Here is a 24,572-nt window from a genome sequence, read left to right as displayed (position 1 = left end):
GCAACAGCTTCCCCTCAGAGCAGAGCAACAGCTTCCCCTCAGAGCAGAGCAACAGCTTCCCCTCAGAGCAGAGCAACAGCTTCCCCTCAGAGCAGAGCAACAGCTTCCCCTCAGAGCAGAGCAACAGCTTCCCCTCAGAGCAGAGCAACAGCTTCCCCTCAGAGCAGAGCAACAGCTTCCCCTCAGAGCAGAGCAACAGCTTCCCTCAGAGCAGAGCAACAGCTTCCAGAGCAGAGCAACAGCTTCAGAGCAGAGCAACAGCTTCCCCTCAGAGCAGAGCAACAGCTTCCCCTCAGAGCAGAGCAACAGCTTCCCCTCAGAGCAGAGCAACAGCTTCCCCTCAGAGCAGAACAGCTTCCCCTCAGAGCAGAGCAACAGCTTCCCCTCAGAGCAGAGCAACAGCTTCCCCTCAGAGCAGAGCAACAGCTTCCCTTCCCTCAGAGCAGAGCAACAGCTTCCCCTCAGAGCAGAGCAACAGCTTCCCCTCAGAGCAGAGCAACAGCTTCCCCTCAGAGCAGAGCAACAGCTTCCCCTCAGAGCAGAGCAACAGCTTCCCCTCAGAGCAGAGCAACAGCTTCCCCTCAGAGCAGAGCAACAGCTTCCCTCAGAGCAGAGCAACAGCTTCCCCTCAGAGCAGAGCAACAGCTTCCCTCAGAGCAGAGCAACAGCTTCCCTCAGAGCAGAGCAACAGCTTCCCTCAGAGCAGAGCAACAGCTTCCCCTCAGAGCAGAGCAACAGCTTCCCTCAGAGCAGAGCAACAGCTTCCCCTCAGAGCAGAGCAACAGCTTCCCCTCAGAGCAGAGCAACAGCTTCCCCTCAGAGCAGAGCAACAGCTTCCCCTCAGAGCAGAGCAACAGCTTCCCTCAGAGCAGAGCAACAGCTTCCCCTCAGAGCAGAGCAACAGCTTCCCCTCAGAGCAGAGCAACAGCTTCCCTCAGAGCAGAGCAACAGCTTCCCCTCAGAGCAGAGCAACAGCTTCCCCTCAGAGCAGAGCAACAGCTTCCCCTCAGAGCAGAGCAACAGCTTCCCTCAGAGCAGAGCAACAGCTTCCCCTCAGAGCAGAGCAACAGCTTCCCCTCAGAGCAGAGCAACAGCTTCCCCTCAGAGCAGAGCAACAGCTTCCCCTCAGAGCAGAGCAACAGCTTCCCCTCAGAGCAGAGCAACAGCTTCCCCTCAGAGCAGAGCAACAGCTTCCCCTCAGAGCAGAGCAACAGCTTCCCTCAGAGCAGAGCAACAGCTTCCCCTCAGAGCAGAGCAACAGCTTCCCCTCAGAGCAGAGCAACAGCTTCCCCTCAGAGCAGAGCAACAGCTTCCCTCAGAGCAGAGCAACAGCTTCCCCTCAGAGCAGAGCAACAGCTTCCCCTCAGAGCAGAGCAACAGCTTCCCTCAGAGCAGAGCAACAGCTTCCCCTCAGAGCAGAGCAACAGCTTCCCCTCAGAGCAGAGCAACAGCTTCCCCTCAGAGCAGAGCAACAGCTTCCCCTCAGAGCAGAGCAACAGCTTCCCCTCAGAGCAGAGCAACAGCTTCCCCTCAGAGCAGAGCAACAGCTTCCCCTCAGAGCAGAGCAACAGCTTCCTCAGAGCAGAGCAACAGCTTCCCCAGAGCAGAGCAACAGCTTCCCCTCAGAGCAGAGCAACAGCTTCCCCTCAGAGCAGAGCAACAGCTTCCCCAGAGCAGAGCAACAGCTTCCCCTCAGAGCAGAGCAACAGCTTCCCCTCAGAGCAGAGCAACAGCTTCCCCTCAGAGCAGAGCAACAGCTTCCCCTCAGAGCAGAGCAACAGCTTCCCCTCAGAGCAGAGCAACAGCTTCCCCTCAGAGCAGAGCAACAGCTTCCCCTCAGAGCAGAGCAACAGCTTCCCCTCAGAGCAGAGCAACAGCTTCCCCTCAGAGCAGAGCAACAGCTTCCCCTCAGAGCAGAGCAACAGCTTCCAACAGCTCCCCTCAGAGCAGAGCAACAGCTTCCTCAGAGCAGAGCAACAGCTTCCCCTCAGAGCAGAGCAACAGCTTCCCCTCAGAGCAGAGCAACAGCTTCCCCTCAGAGCAGAGCAACAGCTTCCTCAGAGCAGAGCAACAGCTTCCCCTCAGAGCAGAGCAACAGCTTCCCCTCAGAGCAGAGCAACAGCTTCCCCTCAGAGCAGAGCAACAGCTTCCCTCAGAGCAGAGCAACAGCTTCCCCTCAGAGCAGAGCAACAGCTTCCCCTCAGAGCAGAGCAACAGCTTCCCCTCAGAGCAGAGCAACAGCTTCCCCTCAGAGCAGAGCAACAGCTTCCCCTCAGAGCAGAGCAACAGCTTCCCCTCAGAGCAGAGCAACAGCTTCCCCTCAGAGCAGAGCAACAGCTTCCCCTCAGAGCAGAGCAACAGCTTCCCCTCAGAGCAGAGCAACAGCTTCCCCTCAGAGCAGAGCAACTTCCCCTCAGAGCAGAGCAACAGCTTCCCCTCAGAGCAGAGCAACAGCTTCCCCTCAGAGCAGAGCAACAGCTTCCCCTCAGAGCAGAGCAACAGCTTCCCCTCAGAGCAGAGCAACAGCTTCCCCTCAGAGCAGAGCAACAGCTTCCCCTCAGAGCAGAGCAACAGCTTCCCCTCAGAGCAGAGCAACAGCTTCCCCTCAGAGCAGAGCAACAGCTTCCCCTCAGAGCAGAGCAACAGCTTCCCCTCAGAGCAGAGCAACAGCTTCCCTCAGAGCAGAGCAACAGCTTCCCCTCAGAGCAGAGCAACAGCTTCCCTCAGAGCAGAGCAACAGCTTCCCCTCAGAGCAGAGCAACAGCTTCCCCTCAGAGCAGAGCAACAGCTTCCCCTCAGAGCAGAGCAACAGCTTCCCCTCAGAGCAGAGCAACAGCTTCCCCTCAGAGCAGAGCAACAGCTTCCCCTCAGAGCAGAGCAACAGCTTCCCCTCAGAGCAGAGCAACAGCTTCCTCAGAGCAGAGCAACAGCTTCCCCTCAGAGCAGAGCAACAGCTTCCCCTCAGAGCAGAGCAACAGCTTCCCCTCAGAGCAGAGCAACAGCTTCCCCTCAGAGCAGAGCAACAGCTTCCCCTCAGAGCAGAGCAACAGCTTCCCCTCAGAGCAGAGCAACAGCTTCCCCTCAGAGCAGAGCAACAGCTTCCCCTCAGAGCAGAGCAACAGCTTCCCCTCAGAGCAGAGCAACAGCTTCCCCTCAGAGCAGAGCAACAGCTTCCCTCAGAGCAGAGCAACAGCTTCCCCTCAGAGCAGAGCAACAGCTTCCCCTCAGAGCAGAGCAACAGCTTCCCAGAGCAGAGCTTCCCCTCAGAGCAGAGCAGCTTCCCCTCAGAGCAGAGCAACAGCTTCCCCTCAGAGCAGAGCAACAGCTTCCCCTCAGAGCAGAGCAACAGCTTCCCCTCAGAGCAGAGCAACAGCTTCCCCTCAGAGCAGAGCAACAGCTTCCCCTCAGAGCAGAGCAACAGCTTCCCCTCAGAGCAGAGCAACAGCTTCCCTCAGAGCAGAGCAACAGCTTCCCCTCAGAGCAGAGCAACAGCTTCCCCTCAGAGCAGAGCAACAGCTTCCCCTCAGAGCAGAGCAACAGCTTCCCCTCAGAGCAGAGCAACAGCTTCCCAGAGCAACAGCTCAGAGCAGAGGAACAGCTTCCCCTCAGAGCAGAGGAACAGCTTCCCCTCAGAGCAGAGGAACAGCTTCCCCTCAGAGCAGAGGAACAGCTTCCCCTCAGAGCAGAGGAACAGCTTCCCCTCAGAGCAGAGGAACAGCTTCCCCTCAGAGCAGAGGAACAGCTTCCCCTCAGAGCAGAGGAACAGCTTCCCCTCAGAGCAGAGGAACAGCTTCCCCTCAGAGCAGAGGAACAGCTTCCCCAGAGGAACAGCTTCCCCTCAGAGCAGAGGAACAGCTTCCCCTCAGAGCAGAGGAACAGCTTCCCCTCAGAGAGGAACAGCTTCCCCTCAGAGCAGGGAACAGCTTCCCCTCAGAGCAGAGGAACAGCTTCCCCTCAGAGCAGAGGAACAGCTTCCCCTCAGAGCAGAGGAACAGCTTCCCCTCAGAGCAGAGGAACAGCTTCCCCTCAGAGCAGAGGAACAGCTTCCCCTCAGAGCAGAGGAACAGCTTCCCCTCAGAGCAGAGGAACAGCTTCCCCTCAGAGCAGAGGAACAGCTTCCCAGAGCAGAGGAACAGCTTCCCCTCAGAGCAGAGGAACAGCTTCCCCTCAGAGCAGAGGAACAGCTTCCCCTCAGAGCAGAGGAACAGCTTCCCCTCAGAGCAGAGGAACAGCTTCCCCTCAGAGCAGAGGAACAGCTTCCCCCTCAGAGCAGAGGAACAGCTTCCCCTCAGAGCAGAGGAACAGCTTCCCCTCAGAGCAGAGGAACAGCTTCCCCTCAGAGCAGAGGAACAGCTTCCCCTCAGAGCAGAGGAACAGCTTCCCCTCAGAGCAGAGGAACAGCTTCCCCTCAGAGCAGAGGAACAGCTTCCCCTCAGAGCAGAGGAACAGCTTCCCCTCAGAGCAGAGGAACAGCTTCCCCTCAGAGCAGAGGAACAGCTTCCCCTCAGAGCAGAGGAATAGCTTCCCCTCAGAGCAGAGGAATAGCTTCCCCTCAGAGCAGAGGAATAGCTTCCCCTCAGAGCAGAGGAATAGCTTCCCCTCAGAGCAGAGGAATAGCTTCCCCTCAGAGCAGAGGAATAGCTTCCCCTCAGAGCAGAGGAATAGCTTCCCCTCAGAGCAGAGGAATAGCTTCCCCTCAGAGCAGAGGAATAGCTTCCCCTCAGAGCAGAGGAATAGCTTCCCCTCAGAGCAGAGGAATAGCTTCCCCTCAGAGTTAGGCTTGGTGAAGGAAAGAATAACTAGAGGATCGCCAAAGAACGCAACATCATAGCCTTGAACGTCTTAGGAACAGTCAGAGTTCACCACAAGCTTAAAGAGTAAAACTACAGTTTCTTGAGTTATGAATGTGATTCACAAACCCCTCACAATTGCCATGTCCTCTCTGTAATTATACAGAGCATGGCATTTATAGTGCAATTAAAAGGGAAAAGCATAGGACGATGTAATGTATATATATATATATATATATATTATATATATATATATATCATTCAAATGTATTTCTATTATAAATGAGAATCAAAACCTTATTGTAGCCTAACCTATACAGTTACAGTGGATAGTCCCTATTGACTCTACAGCCCTGTGTGTTGAGGTATGTGATTCTTGGCCAGAGAGAGGAGGTATGTTGGGGTCAATTCAGGAATTAAACTGAAATGGAATTGGCCCCAACCCTAGCACGCTCTGTTATGCTTTTGATTGACATTGTTTTTTTTATATACACACACAAAGCAACAACCCCACAAACAGATGTGTTGCTACTGCAACAATACAGTATCTTCTCTATAAGAACGAGAGAGCGAGAGAGAGCGAGAGAGAGCGAGAGAGAGCGAGAGAGCGAGAGAGGGAGAGCGCGAGAGCGAGAGAGCGCGAGAGCGAGAGAGCGCGAGAGCGAGAGAGCGCGAGAGCGAGAGAGAGCGAGAGAGAGAGAGAGCGAGAGAGAGCGAGAGAGAGAGAGCGAGAGAGAGCGAGAGAACGAGAGAGAGCGAGAGAACGAGAGAGAGCGAGAGAACGAGAGAGAGAGAAGAGAAGAGAAACGACAGAGGCAGAGAGACAGGAAAGTTTTACATGTCTACTTTGATGCTCATTAGCATTTACAAATCCGAGTGTAAAATATAAACATCCATAAAAGGTCACCTTTGTCAGAGAGATTTACACGGTTATCAAAAAGTCACGCCAGGTTAAACCTACATAAAACAGTTCTTATTTTAAAATGTTTCTGAAATACACTATGGGAAAAATCTAAAATGGTGGACCACTGCACCATCTAACATAAAAATATACAGTATCATAAATACCTTTTCTATATCTGACAGAGAGGAGAGAGTGACTCCCTCCAGGACCTCTGGAGCTGTGAAGGCCCTCAGGTCCTGCTGCGTCACGTTCTCGTCCGTGAAGGAGATGCTGCCTGAGGGCATCAACAACAGGGACCAGGGAGAGATGATGAAGCCCAGGGCAGAGGGGTCTGGAGGGAGACATTATGGCATTAGAGGGGATCGGAGCGTCTTCATTCAATATAAAACAGTCACACAGCACATCATCGTGAATCTCAATTGATAGGACTTCGGTTGCTTTAGCTGAGACTTTTTCATACCTGCAGGTATGATTATTTAGTATGGTTATGGATGAAGAGTGACCTGTCAATAATAAATAGATTTAAAAACAGTCAGTGTTTGCACTGCATTCATTCAACTGTAGCACTGAGCCAAGGCAAAATCATTGCCGCCATGCCCCCCAAAAAATTTAAACATTTCTGTCAAGGCGCAGTTTGAAGATGCTAGAACAGCCCACATTTACATTTCCTCTGACAACAAAATGACTAATGTATAGAGAAAAGTCAGATAACCCCATGGTACAATACTTCAACCTATTTACCTAGTCCGCTCGTTGTGTCCTCAGAGAGAAACATTACTCTCGAGGAGCATTCAAGTAACGAACAACAATTCTTGCGATCACAGGAAAACAGACGTTTTAAAAAATGCCCTTTGTTAATTCCCAGCATTCCATTCCTACTTTATTTATTTGTCAATTCCTAAATATGCACTAACTGCACTATTTTAAACTCTGTTTTTAGTAGCACCATGGTTAAATCACAGAGAGGGGATAAATATGACACGGGTCAATTGTAGAGTAACACGCCACCAAAACTCTATTATTTTTGAGGGACTGACTTAAATTGCGATGAGACCGATGACATTTTTAGAGTAGTGGCAACCAGGGAAAGTGTTGGGGAAGACAAATAGTGATGAGAAGTGAGAAGTACAGGCAGGTGGCATGTTACCCTAACAGGTAGGCCCACATTATATATTGTTAACATCATTTTACCAATATGTGATTAGGCTGATTTCTGGGAGGTGGAAGTTATTTACACTTTATTTAATTCATTTTGGAGTAGAAAGTCCTAAATAAAAATGTATGGGGGAGGATCCAGGACCCCGAAAACAGGGGGGTGTTAAGGAGAAGTCCTCCTTGTTTTGGGGGTCCGGTGTCCTCCCCCGGATAATTTTTTATATAGAAGGACTGAGAAGCTCAGTTCTAGTGACTTTTTAAAAGTACATTCTACTCCAAAATGAACACACATTTTTAGTTAGAGGAAACACCCAAAAATGTATCAACAAGGAAGTTGCCTGTTTTACAATGGGGGTCAGTAGGAAATAATGTTTTGGGAAATTCATTATTATTATTATTATTATTAAGTCACATTATTACTCCAACTTCGTGAAAGTACATTTTTATTGACGAAAATTAAAACCAAGGCGTGCCTTTAGTTTTCACATCCGCAGTTCGGCATGAGATGATCGTTACACCCGATGACGTGTTTCTGCGCATGAGCTTAGCTAGCCAAAGTTTAGAAACGCCAGGAGGATGGTTAACTGCTGCCGCCTAGCAACTATCAAGAACCTAAGAGCCTCAGCATTACAGCTACATTTCATACTAAGCCATAGGCAGAACTTTACCGCAATCATGACTAGGTCGATTGGCGGAAATAAAAAAAGTTTGGCTTGGTCGCCGCCAATACCTTTCAGATTTAAAGAAATGTCGTTTAGGATGATCAAGTTAGCAAAAAAATCAAATGTAAAAAAAAATATCTTGATTTGAAAAGGTGTGACAGAGAAATGGGCCCTCACAGAAATGGAGTAATTCTCCTTTCCTACACAGCAACACTCAGGAGGTTGACTTACACTGAACGAACATCTTAAAAATATACAAAGGAATGTTAGAGCTGCACTGCAAAGTTCCTTTCTTTGAATGACTGATATTCTTCTCCTCTGAGAGGAAGAGAAGGGAAAAAAAAGAAAAAAAGGTTATGAAGTACAACATTTTTTCAAAGACTGGAATTCACAAAGTAAATAGGATGTTTCCTGTTGAATTATTTTTGACTGTCTTGCAAAGACCTCACTGGAAAAGCGTTGATGCCATTGTAAGTCATTTTACTCAAGAAAATCTATGTACAACTCCAATCCCTATCCTTACCATCATAAACACTTGACCGTCAAGGTAACACCCATACTTGATGCAGAATTCAACATAGTGACAAAAAGGCAGTCCAACAACCCTAACACTCAACACACTTGGAGATCCCACAGTAAGACTGCACCCTATTCCCTATATACTTGACATTAACATTTTAGTCATTTAGCAGAAGTCCCTATCCAAAGCAAAGTACAGTAGTGAGTGCAGACATTTTTCATACTGGTCCCCCATGGGAATCGAACCCACAACCCCTTACGTTGCAAGCCAACAGCCACAGGGGCCCTGGTTGAAAGAAGTGCACTATATATATAGTCAGTGTACCATTTTGGATTCAGGCTTAAACTACTCCAGTCAAGCAGTACCATCAGATAAGCTTTGTTATCAGGGTTTGGGACTCGGATCAATGATGAGGCAGAGGGAGTAGCTAGCTCTCTAAAAATAGCAGCAGGCATGCAGCAAACTGTACAGTATCATGCTAGCCAGCTATCAGTTTTTTTTTTAAATCGCACACAAACTAAACAAGCTTTGAGGGCACTGGGTATCACCACAAGACCTTTTTTTATTTTTAGATCATACTGTTGAAGTGATAAGCAGAAAGAAAAGCCACATAAATCAAAAACCCAACACATTACTTAACCTAGTTAAAACAACTAAAAACCCAACACATTACTTAACCTAGTTAAAACAACTCCAAACCCAACACATTCCTTAACCTAGTTAAAACAACTCCAAACCCAACACATTCCTTAACCTAGTTAAAACAACTCCAAACCCAACACATTCCTTAACCTAGTTAAAACAACTCCAAACCCAACACATTCCTTAACCTAGTTAAAACAACTCCAAACCCAACACATTCCTTAACCTAGTTAAAACAACTCCAAACCCAACACATTACTTAACCTAGTTAAAACAACTCCAAACCCAACACATTAACCTTTAAAACCTCCAAACCCAACACATTACTTAAAACAACTCCAAACCCAACACATTACTTAACCTAGTTAAAAACAACTCCAAACCCAACACATTACTTAACCTAGTTAAAACAACTCCAAACCCAACACATTACTTAACCTAGTTAAAACAACTCCAAACCCAACACATTACTTAACCTAGTTAAAACAACTCCAAACCCAACACATTACTTAACCTAGTTAAAACAACTCCAAACCCAACACATTACTTAACCTAGTTAAAACAACTCCAAACCCAACACATTACTTAACCTAGTTAAAACAACTCCAAACCCAACACATTACTTAACCTAGTTAAAACAACTCCAAACCCAACACATTACTTAACCTAGTTAAAACAACTCCAAACCCAACACATTACTTAACCTAGTTAAAACAACTCCAAACCCAACACATTACTTAACCTAGTTAAAACAACTCCAAACCCAACACATTACTTAACCTAGTTAAAACAACTCCAAACCCAACACATTACTTAACCTAGTTAAAACAACTCCAAACCCAACACATTACTTAACCTAGTTAAAACAACTCCAAACCCAACACATTACTTAACCTAGTCAAAACAACTCCATTCCCACTAACATGGTAGCAAACAAAATCTGTAGGTAACTAATAAACCTGACAGACTTTTTTTTACACAAAGTAGGCTATATATGGCATCACTGGAGGTGAAGGTTAAGTGTTTGGACAGACAGCGTTGCTCTGTCACAGCCATAACGTTGTAAACAGAATAGTACTGTGTTCCCTACGTAGTGCACTTCCTTGGGTAAAAAAGGTAATTGTGACTTGTCAAAAGTAGAGCATGTCAAAGGGAGCCATAGAGGGTATGGTTTCTTTAGTTCGTCTCAGAGCAGGACACATTCCTGACTAGAAATAATATAGGGGTCTGGGTTGAACTAAGGTCTCTACTTGTACCCTCCAGTCCAGTGGTAGCAACACCTGCAATCAATTGGTTTATTTCCACAAAGACAAAACTGGATGTATCTGTTAGTAAAAGTAGGACACTGGTCTAGAAGAATATAAGGACTACATGCAAATAAAAATCAGTCACACACAGCCTTCAAAATGTATTGACACCCCATTCACTTCTCCACATTTTGTTGTTCTACAGCCCGAATGTAAAATGTATTAAAATTAAGATTGTCACAGATCGACACACACAATACCCCATAATGTCAAAGTGAAATTTTGCTTAACTCATTATGTTCAATAACCGCAGTTAACATGATCTGTTCACTAACTACCCAGTCTCTGTACCTCACACATACAGATAACTAAAGTCCCTCAGGAGAGCAGTGAATTTCAAGCAAAGATTTAACCACAAAGACCAGGGGGGTTTTTCAATGCCTTACAAAAGGGCACCGATTGGTAGATGTGTAAAAAATAAGAGAAACTAATAAAAGCAGATGCTGATTATCCCTTTGAGCATGGTGAAGTTATTCATTAGGTTTTGGGATGGTGTATCAATACCCCCAGTCACTACAAAGATACAGGTGTCCTTCCGTCCTTCCTAACCCAGTTGCCGATGAGGAAGGAAACTGCTCAGGGATTTGACCATGAGGTGACATTAAAACAGTTAGTTTAATAGCTGTGATAGAAAACTGAGGATGGATCAACAACATTGTAGTTACGCCACAATAACTAACATAAATGACAGAGTAAAAAAAAAGTCTGTACAGAATACAAATAAATTCCAAAACATGCATCATGTTTGGAAAAAGGCATTTAAATAATACTGCAAAGAATATGGCAAGGAAATTAACTTATTGTCCTGATAAAGTGTTATGTTTGGGGTAAATCCAATACATCAATGAGTACCACTCAATATTTTCAAACATGGTGATGGCTGCATCATGTTATGGGTATGATCGTCAACGGCAAGGACTAGAGGTTTTTAGGCTTAAAAGAGACGGAATATGCACATAATCCTAGGGAGGATAACCTGGTTGTGTCTGCTTTCCAACAAGCACTGGGAGATGAATTCACCTTTCAGCAGGAAAATAACCTAAAACACAAGGCCAAATCTACACCGGAGTTGCTTACCAAGACTACATTGAATGTTCCTTAGTGGCTTAATTACAGTTGACTTAATCTTGAAAATCGATGGCAAGACTTGAAAATGGCTGTCTAGCAATGATCAACAAACAACTTGACAGAGCTTGAATAATTTTTTTAATTATAAAAAAATGGGCAAATGTTGTACAATCCAGGTGTGCAGAGCTCTTAGAGACTTACAGGCTGACCACACCGCTCACATTGTAAAATAAATTTAGAAATCTATATTGTTCAATTATTACACCCACACTGCTTGCAAGCGTCTGCTTTGCCAAGGGCTAAAATAGAAAAATCTGTCCTTTTTCTGACACAGATCACGCTGCAAGTTCTGCCTCTCCCATCTCATTGGTTTATAGAAGCAGGTGCCATCTCCTCATTGGTTATACCCATGTGGGTGACTGAAAGACGAATGAGAACTGTGGCGGTAATGCACCTAATTTATGAAAGTTGCCAATCGCAATATAAAGTCAAGAGAAGGAAAAGCCTGGAAGGGAGATAACTAGAAACGATTCGGTTGACCGTTTTATGTGTGGATTAATTGGCGGCGTAGAGGACCTTGTGCATTTCAGGTAAAATAACAACAATGTTTATATCCCAGGACAAATTAGCAAGCAACAGCAAGCTAGCTAAATAGGACAAATTAGCTAGCAAGTGCAAGCTAACTAGCCAAATTGCCATAAATGTTTAATGCTTTTCGACCTGTCCCTAAATTAATAAATATAATTGGTTCAGAGTTTTGATATTTTAACCGGCGTGTAGTGATCGCGTTTGGTGTGGGGGGACAAAATAGATGTGCGCACGATGGAGCACGCGCGCAGCCGGTTTGGGTTCCGTGTTACAGCTGCCAAATGTGCTTCTATAAAAAGCATTGACTCAGGGGTGTTAATACTTATGTAAATCAGATATTTCTGCATTTCATTTAATGCATTTGTCTAAAAAGATGTTTTCACTTTGTCATTATGTATTGTGTATATGGTAAATGTTTTATTTAATCCATTTTTAATTCAGGCTGTAACAAAATGTGGGGTAGTCAAGGGGTATAAATACTTTGAAGGCATTGTACATGCATGTACAAAACATTAAAGGATACTCTTTCCATGACAGACTGACCAGGTGAATCCAGGTGAAAGCAATGATCCCTTATTGATGTCCCTTGTTAAATCCACTTCAAATGTAGATGAAGGGGAGGAGACAGGTTGAAGAAGGATCTTTAAAAGGATGAATGGGCAAGACAAAATATTTGTGTGCCTTTAAATAGGGTAATGGTAGTAGGTGCCTGGAGCAACGGTTTGTCTCAAAAACTGCAAAGCTGCTGAGTTTTTCCACACACAACAGTTGTGTGTATCAAGAATGGTCCACCACCCAAAGGACATCCAGTCAATTTGGCACAACTGTGGGAAGCATTAGTCAACATAGGCCAGAATCTGAGGGTAGAATCTGAGGGCAAAGGGGGGAGGTGCTACTCAATATTAGGAAGGTGTTGCTAATGTTTGGTATAGTCATGTATGATTACATGTATAAAATGAAGGCTTTTTGGACATGGTTGACATGCACAGGATTCCGATTGGCTAATAAACATTCCCATCAACTAACCAAGGACACAGTAGAGCATGCAATCTCAATGTGGATGGTTGTTTGTTTTGATGGTAGGGGAATGTTCTGGACCATTGTAGTAAGAAGTTACTTCAATTGCATGTGGTTCTCATTGCAAATCCTTCACTCAGCATTCCATAACCATGCACATGAGGTCACAATTTGGTCGACATGAGTCCTGTTATGTCTGGCACAAACCAAACACTGCATTCCACAGTAAGAACCTCCTATCAACCGTCAAGCATGGTGGTGTTCGTATCATGGTGTGGGGATGCTTTGCTGCAACGGGGCCTGGACGAAATGCCATCATTGAAAGAACCATAAATGAACCATGGATTCTACGCTGAAAAATCTGAATTCTACAAGGAGAATGTCAGGCCATCCGTCCGTGAGCTAAAGCCCAGCTGGGTCATGCGACAAAACCATTATACAAAAAGACACAAGCAAGTCTACATCTGAAAAACAACATTAAAAAAAAGTTCTGTAATGGCCTAGTCAAAGTCTAGACCTAAACCCGAGTGAGATGTGGCAGGACCTGAAACAAGCAGTTAATGCTGGAAAATCCATAAATGTCACTGAGTTAAAGCAGATCTGCATGGAAGAGTGGGCCAAAATATATCAAATATAAAATATATACAGAGTAGAGATAGGTATAACTAGTTCAAAACCCCATCTTCAACCAGAAATCATATTTTTCAAATACTGTAAAAAATAAAAAATAAACTATTTACATTTGCTGTGTCTTTTTTTGTGGTTACTACATTATTCTACAATGTAGAAAATAGTAAGAAATAAAGAAAAACCCTTGACTGAATAAGTGTCCAAACTTTTGACTGCTACTACACACACACACACACACACACACACACACACCTTCAAATGAGTGGAATAGTCTATTTCAGCCACACCCGTAAAACAAGGTCCATACAGAAATGCTTTGTCAAGATCCGTGTGGAAGAACTTGACAAGCCTGCACAGAGCTCTGACCTCAACATCAGGCCCGACCTCAATAATGCTCGTGGCTGTATGTCCCTGCAGCAATGTTCCAACATCTAGTGTGAAAGCCTTCCCAGAAGAGTGGAGGCTGTTATAGCAGCAAAGGGGAAGGGGGGGGGGGGGCAACGCCATGTCAATGCCCATGATTTTAGAATGAAATGTTCGACAGACACACACACACCCCACTGTTAGTCTATAGATAAATGTGCACATTTTTTCCCAGTACGGCCTTTGTTCTAAAAATAGCTTCTTTTTTTTTTTACTTGAGTACCAGGGGGAAATAATCATGAGACTTCTTAGAACAGTCAAAAAAAGGACAACAACTACAGGAAGTGCTTGGTTGCAGTCATTACAGCCAATGGTGGCATAACCAGTTATTGAGTGTAAAGGGTCAAATTCCTTTTTCACACAGGGGCATTGGGTGTTGCATAACGCTTTACTAAAGAAATGGGGGGGGGGGGGTATCTATATGTTGGACTCATTTGTCCACTCGGGTTCCCTTTAAAAATAGGTTTTGGTTGAAGATTGATCATATTCAGTGACTAAAATATGCAAAAAAGTTGAGAAAATTAGGGAAATACTTCTGCATGCCACAGTATTAATGAGGAGCCAAGACCAAGGCTGCATTTCACATTCATTAACCAAGGACAGTCGCACGCCAGACTACCACCCTCACCACCATGAAGGTGCAGGCCAATTACACAATAACCACACTGGGCAGGCCTGAGTCAAAGAGGGAGGAAGGAGACTGTCTGACTCAGAAGTAGGTTAGCAAAATCCTGTTGGAGGATTCCCGGAATCAGGAACAGAATCCTCCAATTGAGATTTCTCTGAAAACCTTTTTAGTTTGGAAAAGTTACCGGAACTTGAAGGATCATATGACAGAAGCTGGGTATTGTCCTCTGACCCGAGTGACGCAGACAATCTACAAAGAGTCTGCCATCTCTGTCTCTCTACAGTGACCGGTCTGATGATGACATCAAGGGCCTTCGCATAGATGACCAGAATGTGGTCAAAATGGCCGGGTGGCACTCAAGACAGACCGACCCACGGCCCGAGAGACAGACCGACCCACGGCCCGAGAGACAGACCGACCCACGGCCCGAGAGACAGACCGACCCACGGCCCGAGAGACAGACCAAAGGCAGCAGAGCCCTGTGAACCTCCATGTTGTCAATACAGACCACAGGCAGTGGAAGATAAAGCATCCTTTGTATGAAAGTCTGTTGGCCAGCACCACAACCCCCCCTATCCTTATCTGTTGAACACTGGGGTTGTGCAGGCTGAGGTACCAGCAGCTTGCATTGTGGAACATCTTAAAGCTCAATAGGTCATTTGCTGGAGATGAGAAATTAGTCACTCAATAGAACAAAATATAAGTAATGATATTTCTAGATGTCAATCTGCCACACGTTTCCTTGAACGTCGCACTACAAAATATAGGCTACATTGTTTTCATTGAAGGACCAACGGAGGGTGAGAAGGACACCGTGAATGAAGTAAAGAAAAAAACATGATCCACTGGAGAAGCACTGTTGAGCCAACTTTACTCCCTTAACAGCTCATACGAAATAGTTCAGTAAGTCATTTTGGATTCACTTTTAAATATGTTCATACATCAAAAAATGGATCTAATATAATAAAAACAAAAAAAGAATAAAATAAAAACAAGTTTTACATGGAGTAGGTGGTTACGTCCTCGTGAGCCTACAAATCGGTTTCGGGGAATATTCCAGAACATTTAGGTAGCTACATACTGCATCTTCCTGACATCCTGAAACACCATTTCATTCGTTCAGCATTTCATTTGCTATGTTAAAGTACATACAGGCCAGGCAACTAATTCATGTAATAGAATTACACAGAGTCAGAGACATGTTTCCATTGTTGTCCTCTTTTGCTAGGTTAGTGGCAGAAACATTAGTGACATGGGCACTGATATGCACGCAATCATACACAATATCCACACAAAAAAAATGCATATATATATTTTACACATATACATACAATTGAAGGCAAAAGTTTACATGCATTTATGTTGGAGACATTAAAACTCATTTTTCAACCACTCCACAAATTCCTTGTTAACAAAGTATAGTTTTGGCAAGTTTGTTAGGACATCTACTTTGTGCTTGACACAAGTAATTTTCCCAACAGTTATTTACAGACAGATGATTTAACTTACAATAAACTATGTCACAATTTCAGTGGGTCAGAATTTCACATACACTAAGTTGACTCTGCCTTGGAATATTCCAGAAAATAATGTCATGGCTTTAGAAGCTTCTGATAAGCTAATTGACATAATTTGAGTCAATTGGAGGTGTACCTGAGGATGTATTTCAAGGCCTACCTTCAAACTCAGTGCCTCTTTGCTTGACATTATGGGAAAATCAAAAGAAAAATCAGCCAAAAACTCAGAAAATAATTGTAGACCTCCACAAGTCTGGTTCATCCTTAGGAGCAATTTCCAAAGGGAATTTTCACTCTGATTAAATGTCAGGAATTGTGAAAAACTGAGTTCAAATGTATTTGGCTAAGGTGTATGTAAACTTCAAAATTCAACTGTATGTATGTATATACACACACACACAGTACAGGCCAGAACACATGGCTGAGAAACCGTTTCTGCCAGTCTTTTGGTTCAAAGCCAAAGCCACTCTCTCTCTCTCTCTGTGTGTGTGTGTGTGTGTGTGTCTGTGTCTGTGTCTGTGTCTGTGTCTGTGTCTGTGTCTGTGTCTGTGTCTGTGTGTGTGTGTGTGTGTGTGTGTGTGTGTGTGTGTGTGTGTGTGTGTGTGTGTGTGTGTGTGTGTGTGTGTGTGTGTGTGTGTGTGTGTGTGTGTGTGTGTGTGTGTGTGTGTGTGTGTGTGTGTGTGTGTGTGTGTGTGTGTGTGTGTGTGTGTGTGTGTGTGTGTGTGTGTGTGTGTGTGTGTGTGTGTGGAGTGGCTTTGAACCAAAAGACAGAAACGGTTTCTCAGCCATGGAGTTTTTCTCCACCTTCATATTTAAAAACGTGTTCTGGCCCGTACCACTCTTGAACCGACATGGCACAAAATCTGTAGCACTGCCTCTCGTGGCGTAGGAATGACAGTCTCTAACAGTAGTAAGGCAGCCCTTCAGATACTAGGGGGACTGTACCATGCACGATTTAATGGTCTAATTCAAGCGTCTGCTGAATGACTCTTTCATCAACTGATCGCCACCGTAGTACACTGAGCTGAGAAGGGCCAACAAGAGCCCGAGGGAGAAGATTCAGCAAGACCCTTGACATTATAGCCTGAGCTGCCTGTAGCTTGTTATTAAATGAACAAATGGAAGCTTCTGTACCACGTAGAGTATGCAGTCAAAGTGAGGCTGCCTGCAGAGTATGCAGTCAAAGTGAGGCTGTAGAGTATGCAGTCAAAGTGAGGCTGTAGAGTATGCAGTCCAAGTGAGGCTGCAGAGTATGCAGTCAAAGTGAGGCTGCAGAGTATGCAGTCAAAGTGAGGCTGTAGAGTATGCAGTCAAAGTGAGGCTGTAGAGTATGCAGTCAAGTGAGGCTGCAGAGTATGCAGTCCAAGTGAGGCTGCAGAGTATGCAGTCAAAGTGAGGCAAGGAACACTGCTGCAAGTGTGAAAAACTGAGTTCAAATGTATTTGGCTAAGGTGTATGTAGGGTAGCCTAGTGGTTAGAGCGTTGGACTAGTAACCGAAAGGTTGCAAGTTCGAATCCCCGAGCTGACAAGGTACAAATCTGTCATTCTGCCCCTGAACAGGCAGTTAACCCACTGTTCCTAGGCCGTCATTGAAAATAAGAATTTGTTCTTAACTGACTTGCCTAGTAAAATAAAGGTAAAATAAAACAATTAAAGGTCCCTTTTTCTCTAGAAATGTGACCTTTCTGACTTGAAACTTCACTTTCTGGTTGACCTTGGCAATTACTCCCCTGTGCAGGAACCTGTCTTGTGAACAGCCTAACTATCGAACACAGTTCTCGGCTGTAACCGCTGTGTCACCAACTGTAACTAACACCTGATGATCTACCTAGCCTAATCTTAAAGCCAAATAAAGTGGACTCCATTGTCCCCAAATGAAGAGACCGCTTGTTGTCTGAGCCAGTTACTGATACTCGTCAGTTCTGCACTAAGCTGGCTCTCAACCATACTGTTGTATTTTAGCTTATTTATTTATCAAATAAGGTAGATTTTCAAAAACAAATGCAACAGATATTCAGAGACTGGGGGACAACCAGGAAAATCTGAATAAAGATAGAGGACAGATGGTAGAGGAGAGAGACTGGGGGACAACCAGGAAAATCTGAATAAAGATAGAGGACAGATGGTAGAGGAGAGAGACTGGGGGACAACCAGGAAAATCTGAATAAAGATAGAGGACAGATGGTAGAGGAGAGAGACTGGGGGACAACCAGGAAAATCTGAATAAAGATAGAGGACAGATGGTAGAGGAGAGAGACTGGGGGACAACCAGGAAAATCTGAATAAAGATGGAGGACAGATGGTAGAGGAGAGAGACTGGGGGACAACCAGGAAAATCTGAATAAAGATAGAGGACAGATGGTAGAGGAGAGAGACTGGGGGACAACCAGGAAAAGCTGAATAAAGAGGAGACGGGAGTGGAGAGACTGGAGTGGAGTAGAGAGACACGGTAGAGGAGAGACACGGTAGAGGAGAGAGACTGGGGGACAACCAGGAAAAGCTGAATAAAGATAGAGGAGAGACACGGGAGAGGAGAGACACGGGAGAGGAGAGACACGGGAGAGGAGAGACACGGGAGAGGAGAGACACGGGAGAGGAGAGACACGGGAGAGGAGAGACACGGGAGAGGAGAGACACGGGAGAGGAGAGACACGGGAGAGGAGAGACACGGGAGAGGAGAGACACGGGAGAGGAGAGACACGGGAGAGGAGAGACACGGGAGAGGAGAGACACGGGAGAGAGAGGGAGAGGAGAGACACGGGAGAGGAGAGACACGGGAGAGGAGAGACACGGGAGAGGAGAGACACGGGAGAGGAGAGACACGGGAGAGGAGAGACACGGGAGAGGAGAGACACGGGAGAGGAGAGACACGGGAGAGGAGAGACACGGGAGAGGAGAGACACGGGAGAGGAGAGACACGGGAGAGGAGAGACACGGGAGAGGAGAGGTCAAAGTAACACAGGATCAGAGGGGTGTGTGGAATCAAAGTATGACAGCGAGAATAAATGAATGAACGCCAAAACGTCTTTCCTTTGATGGCGCTGTAAGAAGCAAAAAGGGCACTTATTAATCACGTTTGTGGACATGGATTTAGGAATCCGTAATCAACACAATTTCAGAAAGTTAACAGATTTATACATCTCATGCCTAGTTTGTTTCTGTTTGGGACTAGTGAACCAGATCCATGAAATCAATATATTGATCCGCATGAGCTTGCAGCAAAAAAATATCTAACATTCTTGAAAGCAGATCATCCCCCCCCTACTTTAAACACTGCGGATAAATTAAATATATATACTGAACAAAAATATAAAAACGGAATATGTTGTTGGTCCCATGTTTCATGATCTGAAATAAAATCCCGGAAATGTTCCTGATGTACAAAAAGCTTATTCCTCTCAAATTCTGCGATTTTTGTTTTTTACATCCCTGTTATTGAGCATTTCTCCTTTGCCTAGAAGATCCACCCACCTGACAGGTGTGGCATATCAAGAAGTTGATTAAACAGCATGATCATTACACATGTGCACCTTGTGCTGGGGGCAATAAAAGGCCACAAAAAAAATGTACAGTTTTATCACACAACACAATGCCACAGATGTCTCCAGTTGAAGGAGTGTGTAATTGGCAAGCTGACTGCAGGAATGTCCACCAGAGATGTGGCCAGAGATGTTAATTTCTCTACCATAAGCCACCAACGTAGTTTGAGAGAATTTGGCAGTACGTCTAACTGGCCTCACAACTGTAACCACGTCAACCCAGGACCTCCACATCCGGCTTCTTCGCCTGCGGGATCGTCAGACCAGCCACCCAGACTGCTGATGAAAAACTGTCAGAAACGCTCTCAGGGAAGCTCATCTGAGTTCTTGTCGTCCTCACCAGGGTGTTGACCTGACTGCAGTTTGGCGTTGTAACCCGGCGTCAGTGGGAAAACGTGGACCTTCGACGGCCACTGGCACGCTGGAGAAGTATACTCTTCAAGGATGAATCCCAGCTTTAACCGATGGTGTTACGTCGGTAAGAGGTTTGCTGATGTCAACGTTGTGAACAGAGTGCCCCATGGTGGCAGTGGGGTCACGGTAAGGGTATTAAGCTACGAACAACAAACACAATTGCATTTTATTGATGGTGATTTGAATGCAGAGAGATACCGTGATGAGATCCTGAGGCCCATCGTCGTGCCATTCATCCACCATCACCTCTCGTTTCAGCATGATAATGCACAGCCCCATGTTGCAAGGATCTGTACACAATTCCTGGAAGCTGAAAATGTCCCAGTTCTTCCATGGCCTGCATACTCACTATACATGTCACCCATTGAGCATGTTTGGGATGCTCTGGAATGACATGTATGAGAGCATCATCCAGTTCCCGCCAATATCCAGCAACTTCGCACAGCCATTGAAGAGGAGTGGGACAACATTCCACAGCCATTGAAGAGGAGTGGGACAACATTCCACAGCCATTGAAGAGGAGTGGGACAACCTTCCACAGCCATTGAAGAGGAGTGGGACAACCTTCCACAGCCATTGAAGAGGAGTGGGACAACCTTCCACAGCCATTGAAGAGGAGTGGGACAACCTTCCACAGCCATTGAAGAGGAGTGGGACAACATTCCACAGCCATTGAAGAGGAGTGGGACAACATTCCACAGCCATTGAAGAGGAGTGGGACAACATTCCACAGCCATTGAAGAGGAGTGGGACAACATTCCAAAATCAACAGCCTGATCAACTTTATGCGAAGGTAGATGTGTCACCCTGCATGAGGCAAATGGTGGTCACACCAGACACTGACTGGTTTTCTGATCCATGCCCCTACATTTCTACTAAGGTATCTGTGAACAACAGATGTATATCTATATTACCAGTCATGTGAAATCCTTAGTTCATGGCCCAATTCATTTATTTACTTCCTTATATGAACTAACTCATTAAAATAATTGCGTTTGTATTTCTGTTCCGTAGCTAGATCCCTTTGGACAAGATTTTACTTGACATCAAAAGACGACATCTAGCATTCCCACATCCAAATCATGGTAATAATAATAATAAAGTAATGAGTGAAATGTTTATTAACATTAATAAATAGTTTGTTGTTGATCGTTTGTCTGATTGCATGCACTGCTTTTCCCCCCCGAGTACGTGTGTATGTAACACATGGGGTGGGTGTGAATTAATTGCATTATGCATTGTGATGAAATTGTACTTACATATGCTATACAATACATTTACAGTGTATTCACATAGTATTCAGACCCCTGGACCCCCCCCTCCCATTTTGTTACGTTGCAGCCTTTTTCCAAAATGCATTTAAAAAAATCCTCAATCTACACACAATACCCCATAATGACAAACCGAAAACATGTTTAGAATTTCTTGCAAATGTATTCAAATACATAACAGAAATACCTTATTTACGTAAGTATTCACACTTTGCTATGAGACTCGAAATTGAGCTCAGATGCATCCTGCTTCCATTAATCATCCTTGAGATGTTTCTACAACTTCATTGGAGTCCACCTGTGGTAAATGCAACTGATTGGACATGATTTGGAAAAGCTGTCTATGTAGGGTCCCACAGTTGACAGTGCATGTCAGAGCAAAAACCAAGCTGAGGTCAAAGGAATTGTCCGTAGAGCCCCGAGACAGGATTGTGTCGAGGCACAGATCTGAGGAGCAGTACAAAAAACATTTCTGCAGCATTGAAGATTCAAGAACACAGTGGCCTCCATTCTGAAATGGAAGTTTGGAACCACCATGAATCGTCCTGTAACTGGCCGCCCAACCAAACTGACCAATCGGGGGAGAAGGGCCTTGGTCAGGGAGGTGACTAAGAACCCGATGGTCACTGACAGAGCTCCAAAGTTTCTCTATGGAGATGGGAGAACCTCCCAGAAGAACAACCATCTCTGCAGCACTCCACCAATCACCAAGCTGATCACCAATCAGACCTTTATGGTAGAGTGTACAGACAGTGGCTGCTCCTCAGGAAAAGGCACAACAGCCCTTTTCGAGTTTGCCAAAAGGCACCTAAAGCATTCAGACCATGAGAAACACGATTGTCTGGTTTGACGAAACCAAGATTGAACTGAATGCCTGAATGCCAAGCGTCACGTCTGGAAGAAACCCTACGGGGAAGCATGGTGGTGGCAGCATCATGCTGTGGGGATGTTTTCAGCGGCAGGGACTGGGAGACTCGTCAGGATCGAGGCAAAGATTAACAGAGCATAGTACAGAGATCCTTGATGAAAACCTGCTCCAAAGTACCTCAGACTGGGGTGAAGGTTTACCTTCCAACAGGACAACGACCCTAAGCACACAGCCAAGACAACGCAGGAGTGGCTTTGGGACAAGACTTAATGTCCTTGAGTGGCCCAGGCATAGCCCGGACTTGAACCCAATCTAAAATCTCTGGAGAGACCTGATAATAGCTGTGCAGGGACACTCCCCATCCAACCTGACAGAGCTTGAGAGGATCTGCAGGGAAGAATGGGAGAAACTCCCCAAATACAGGTGTGCCAAGCTGGTAGCGTCATACACAAAAATACTCTAGGCTGTAATTGTTGAAGCACCTTTGGCAGCAAAGTACTGAGTAAAGGGTCTGAATACTGACGTGGACTTGATATAACGTTTACCTGGTCGTGCTGCTGCTCCGGTTTCAACTATTCTGCCTGCAGCTATGGAACCCTGACCTGTTCACCGGAGCTGCTACCTTCTTGTCGCGGAGCTGCTACCTTCTTGTCGCGGAGCTGCTACCTTCTTGTCGCGGAGCTGCTACCTTCTTGTCGCGGAGCTGCTACCTTCTTGTCGCGGAGCTGCTACCTTCTTGTCGCGGAGCTGCTACCTTCTTGTCGCGGAGCTGCTACCTTCTTGTCGCGGAGCTGCTACCTTCTTGTCGCGGAGCTGCTGTTTTCGACTCGCTCTCTACCACACCTGCCGTCTAACTGAATGCTCGGCTATGAAAAACCAACTGACATTTACTCCTGATGTGCTGACCTGTTGCACCCTCTACAACCACTGTGATTATTATTATCTGATCCTGCTGGTCATCTATGAACGTTTGAACGTTTGAACATCTTGGCCATGTTCTGTTATAATCTCCACCCTGCACAGCCAGAAGAGGACTGGGCATCTCTCATAGCCTGGTTCCTCTAGGTTTCTTCCTAGGTTTTGGCCTTTCTAGAGAGTTTTTCCTAGCCACCGTGCTTCTACATCTGCATTGCTTGCTGTTTGTGGTATTTAGGCTGGGTTTCTGTACAGCACTTTGAGATATCAGCTGATGTACGAAGGACTTTATAAATACATTTGATTGATATTTCCGTTTGACATTTTTTATACATTTGGAAAAATTCTGTTTTTGCTTTGTCATTATGGGTTAAGTGTGTAGATTGATGAGGGGGAAAAAAACAATTTCATAATTTTTTTAATACGGCTGTAATGTAACAAAATGTAGAAAAAGTCTAGAGGTCTGAATACTTTGAATGCACTGCATATAAAAAATATATATAGTTACCATGGAGACATTGGAGATATAGCAGATAACAATCATGAGTCATTTAAATAAACCACCATCCTGGGTCACCGTCTCAGCAGGACCATAGACTTTCTGGGAAATGTGTAAATGAGATGAAAATTAGAGAGATAGAAAGAGAGGCAAAAGAAAAAGAGGGTATTTTGTGGGCTTTTTGTTTGAGGAAAACAAAATGGAGGCCGATACACAACAGTTAACATAACAAGGATGGTTATATGCGGAGAATGGAGAGAAAGAAAAGAAAGAACAGAGAATGACAGAAAGATTAAAAGTCTTCAACTCGTCCGATCAGACCAGATAAACCAGGGGAACTGGATGACAATGAACACACACCTCTGAATCGCTCTCTGGTGTGCGCTGGAAGAAGTAGATTGTGTCTGGACAACGGGAGCTCTCAGCAGTCTCACACCCTAAGGTTTACACAGTGAACTCTGGTTACCTAGCGATATGTCGTGGCTGCAGTAGCTTCACTGAATAACGTCAGACTCGCTTTATGCTCAACACCCTCGTCTCAGGGGGTACTGAAACTTTGATGAATCTTGTGATTACTGTAATCAAATGTATTTATAAAGTCCTTCTTACATCAGCTGATATCTCAAAGTGCTGTACAGAAACCCAGCCTAAAACCCCAAACAGCAAGCAATGCAGGTGTAGAAGCACGGTGGCTTGGAAAAACTCCCTAGAAAGGCCAGAACCTAGGAAGAAACCTAGAGAGGAACCAGGCTATGAGGGGTGGCCAGTCCTCTTCTGGCTGTGCCGGGTGCTATGTCAACGTACCTCTTCTGAATAGCTCCTGGAGGCTCTCAGCACTCTGACTGAGGACAGCCCAGACCTCCTCCTCTTGAAGGGGACCTCCTCGCACCTCCAGAGCTTCAGCCAGAGAGACATGCATCGTCCCTGAGAGGAGAAAATAAACACACATTATTATTCAAACGTGCTAAGTGGGGACAGTGGTTTACAGTATATTGAAATTATAACAAAACCAAAAAATGATGGACATGCATCATCCCGGAGGGACAGAAATAACAAATACATTTAAAACATACTTTAGCTTAGTGGTTTGTTGTAATTGGGGAGGGGGGTGTTAATTCCAGGGAGTGGGGATCTCCTGTAAACAGATCTTATGTTATGTGATTCATTCCACGCGAGTTTTAAAACGGGAGAGGAGAGAAAGAGGATAAAGAATG

The 24,572-nt window shown here is 45.3% G+C and overlaps 1 protein-coding gene across 4 annotated transcripts in view; it reads right to left on the bottom strand.

Moving 5' to 3' along the window:
• Nucleotides 1-24,572, bottom strand: part of ptpn13 (protein tyrosine phosphatase non-receptor type 13) — a 178,313-nt gene that overhangs the window by 124,911 nt on the left and 28,830 nt on the right. For all 4 annotated transcript variants that reach the window (XM_046305174.1, XM_046305175.1, XM_046305177.1 and 1 more), the window contains exons 2-3: nt 24,163-24,282; nt 5,859-6,025 (exon numbers count right to left, since the gene is read on the bottom strand). In XM_046305174.1, coding sequence (XP_046161130.1) covers nt 5,859-6,025; nt 24,163-24,277 — 282 coding nt within the window. In that variant the 5' untranslated portion in view covers nt 24,278-24,282. The remainder of the gene's footprint in view (nt 1-5,858; nt 6,026-24,162; nt 24,283-24,572) is intronic.

The sequence above is a fragment of the Oncorhynchus gorbuscha genome, linkage group LG16, assembly GCF_021184085.1.
Source record: "Oncorhynchus gorbuscha isolate QuinsamMale2020 ecotype Even-year linkage group LG16, OgorEven_v1.0, whole genome shotgun sequence".
In the NCBI taxonomy this organism is placed as follows: domain Eukaryota; kingdom Metazoa; phylum Chordata; class Actinopteri; order Salmoniformes; family Salmonidae; genus Oncorhynchus; species Oncorhynchus gorbuscha.
Note: the sequence above shows the minus strand (reverse complement) of the source record. Positions and strands in the feature narration are given on the sequence as shown.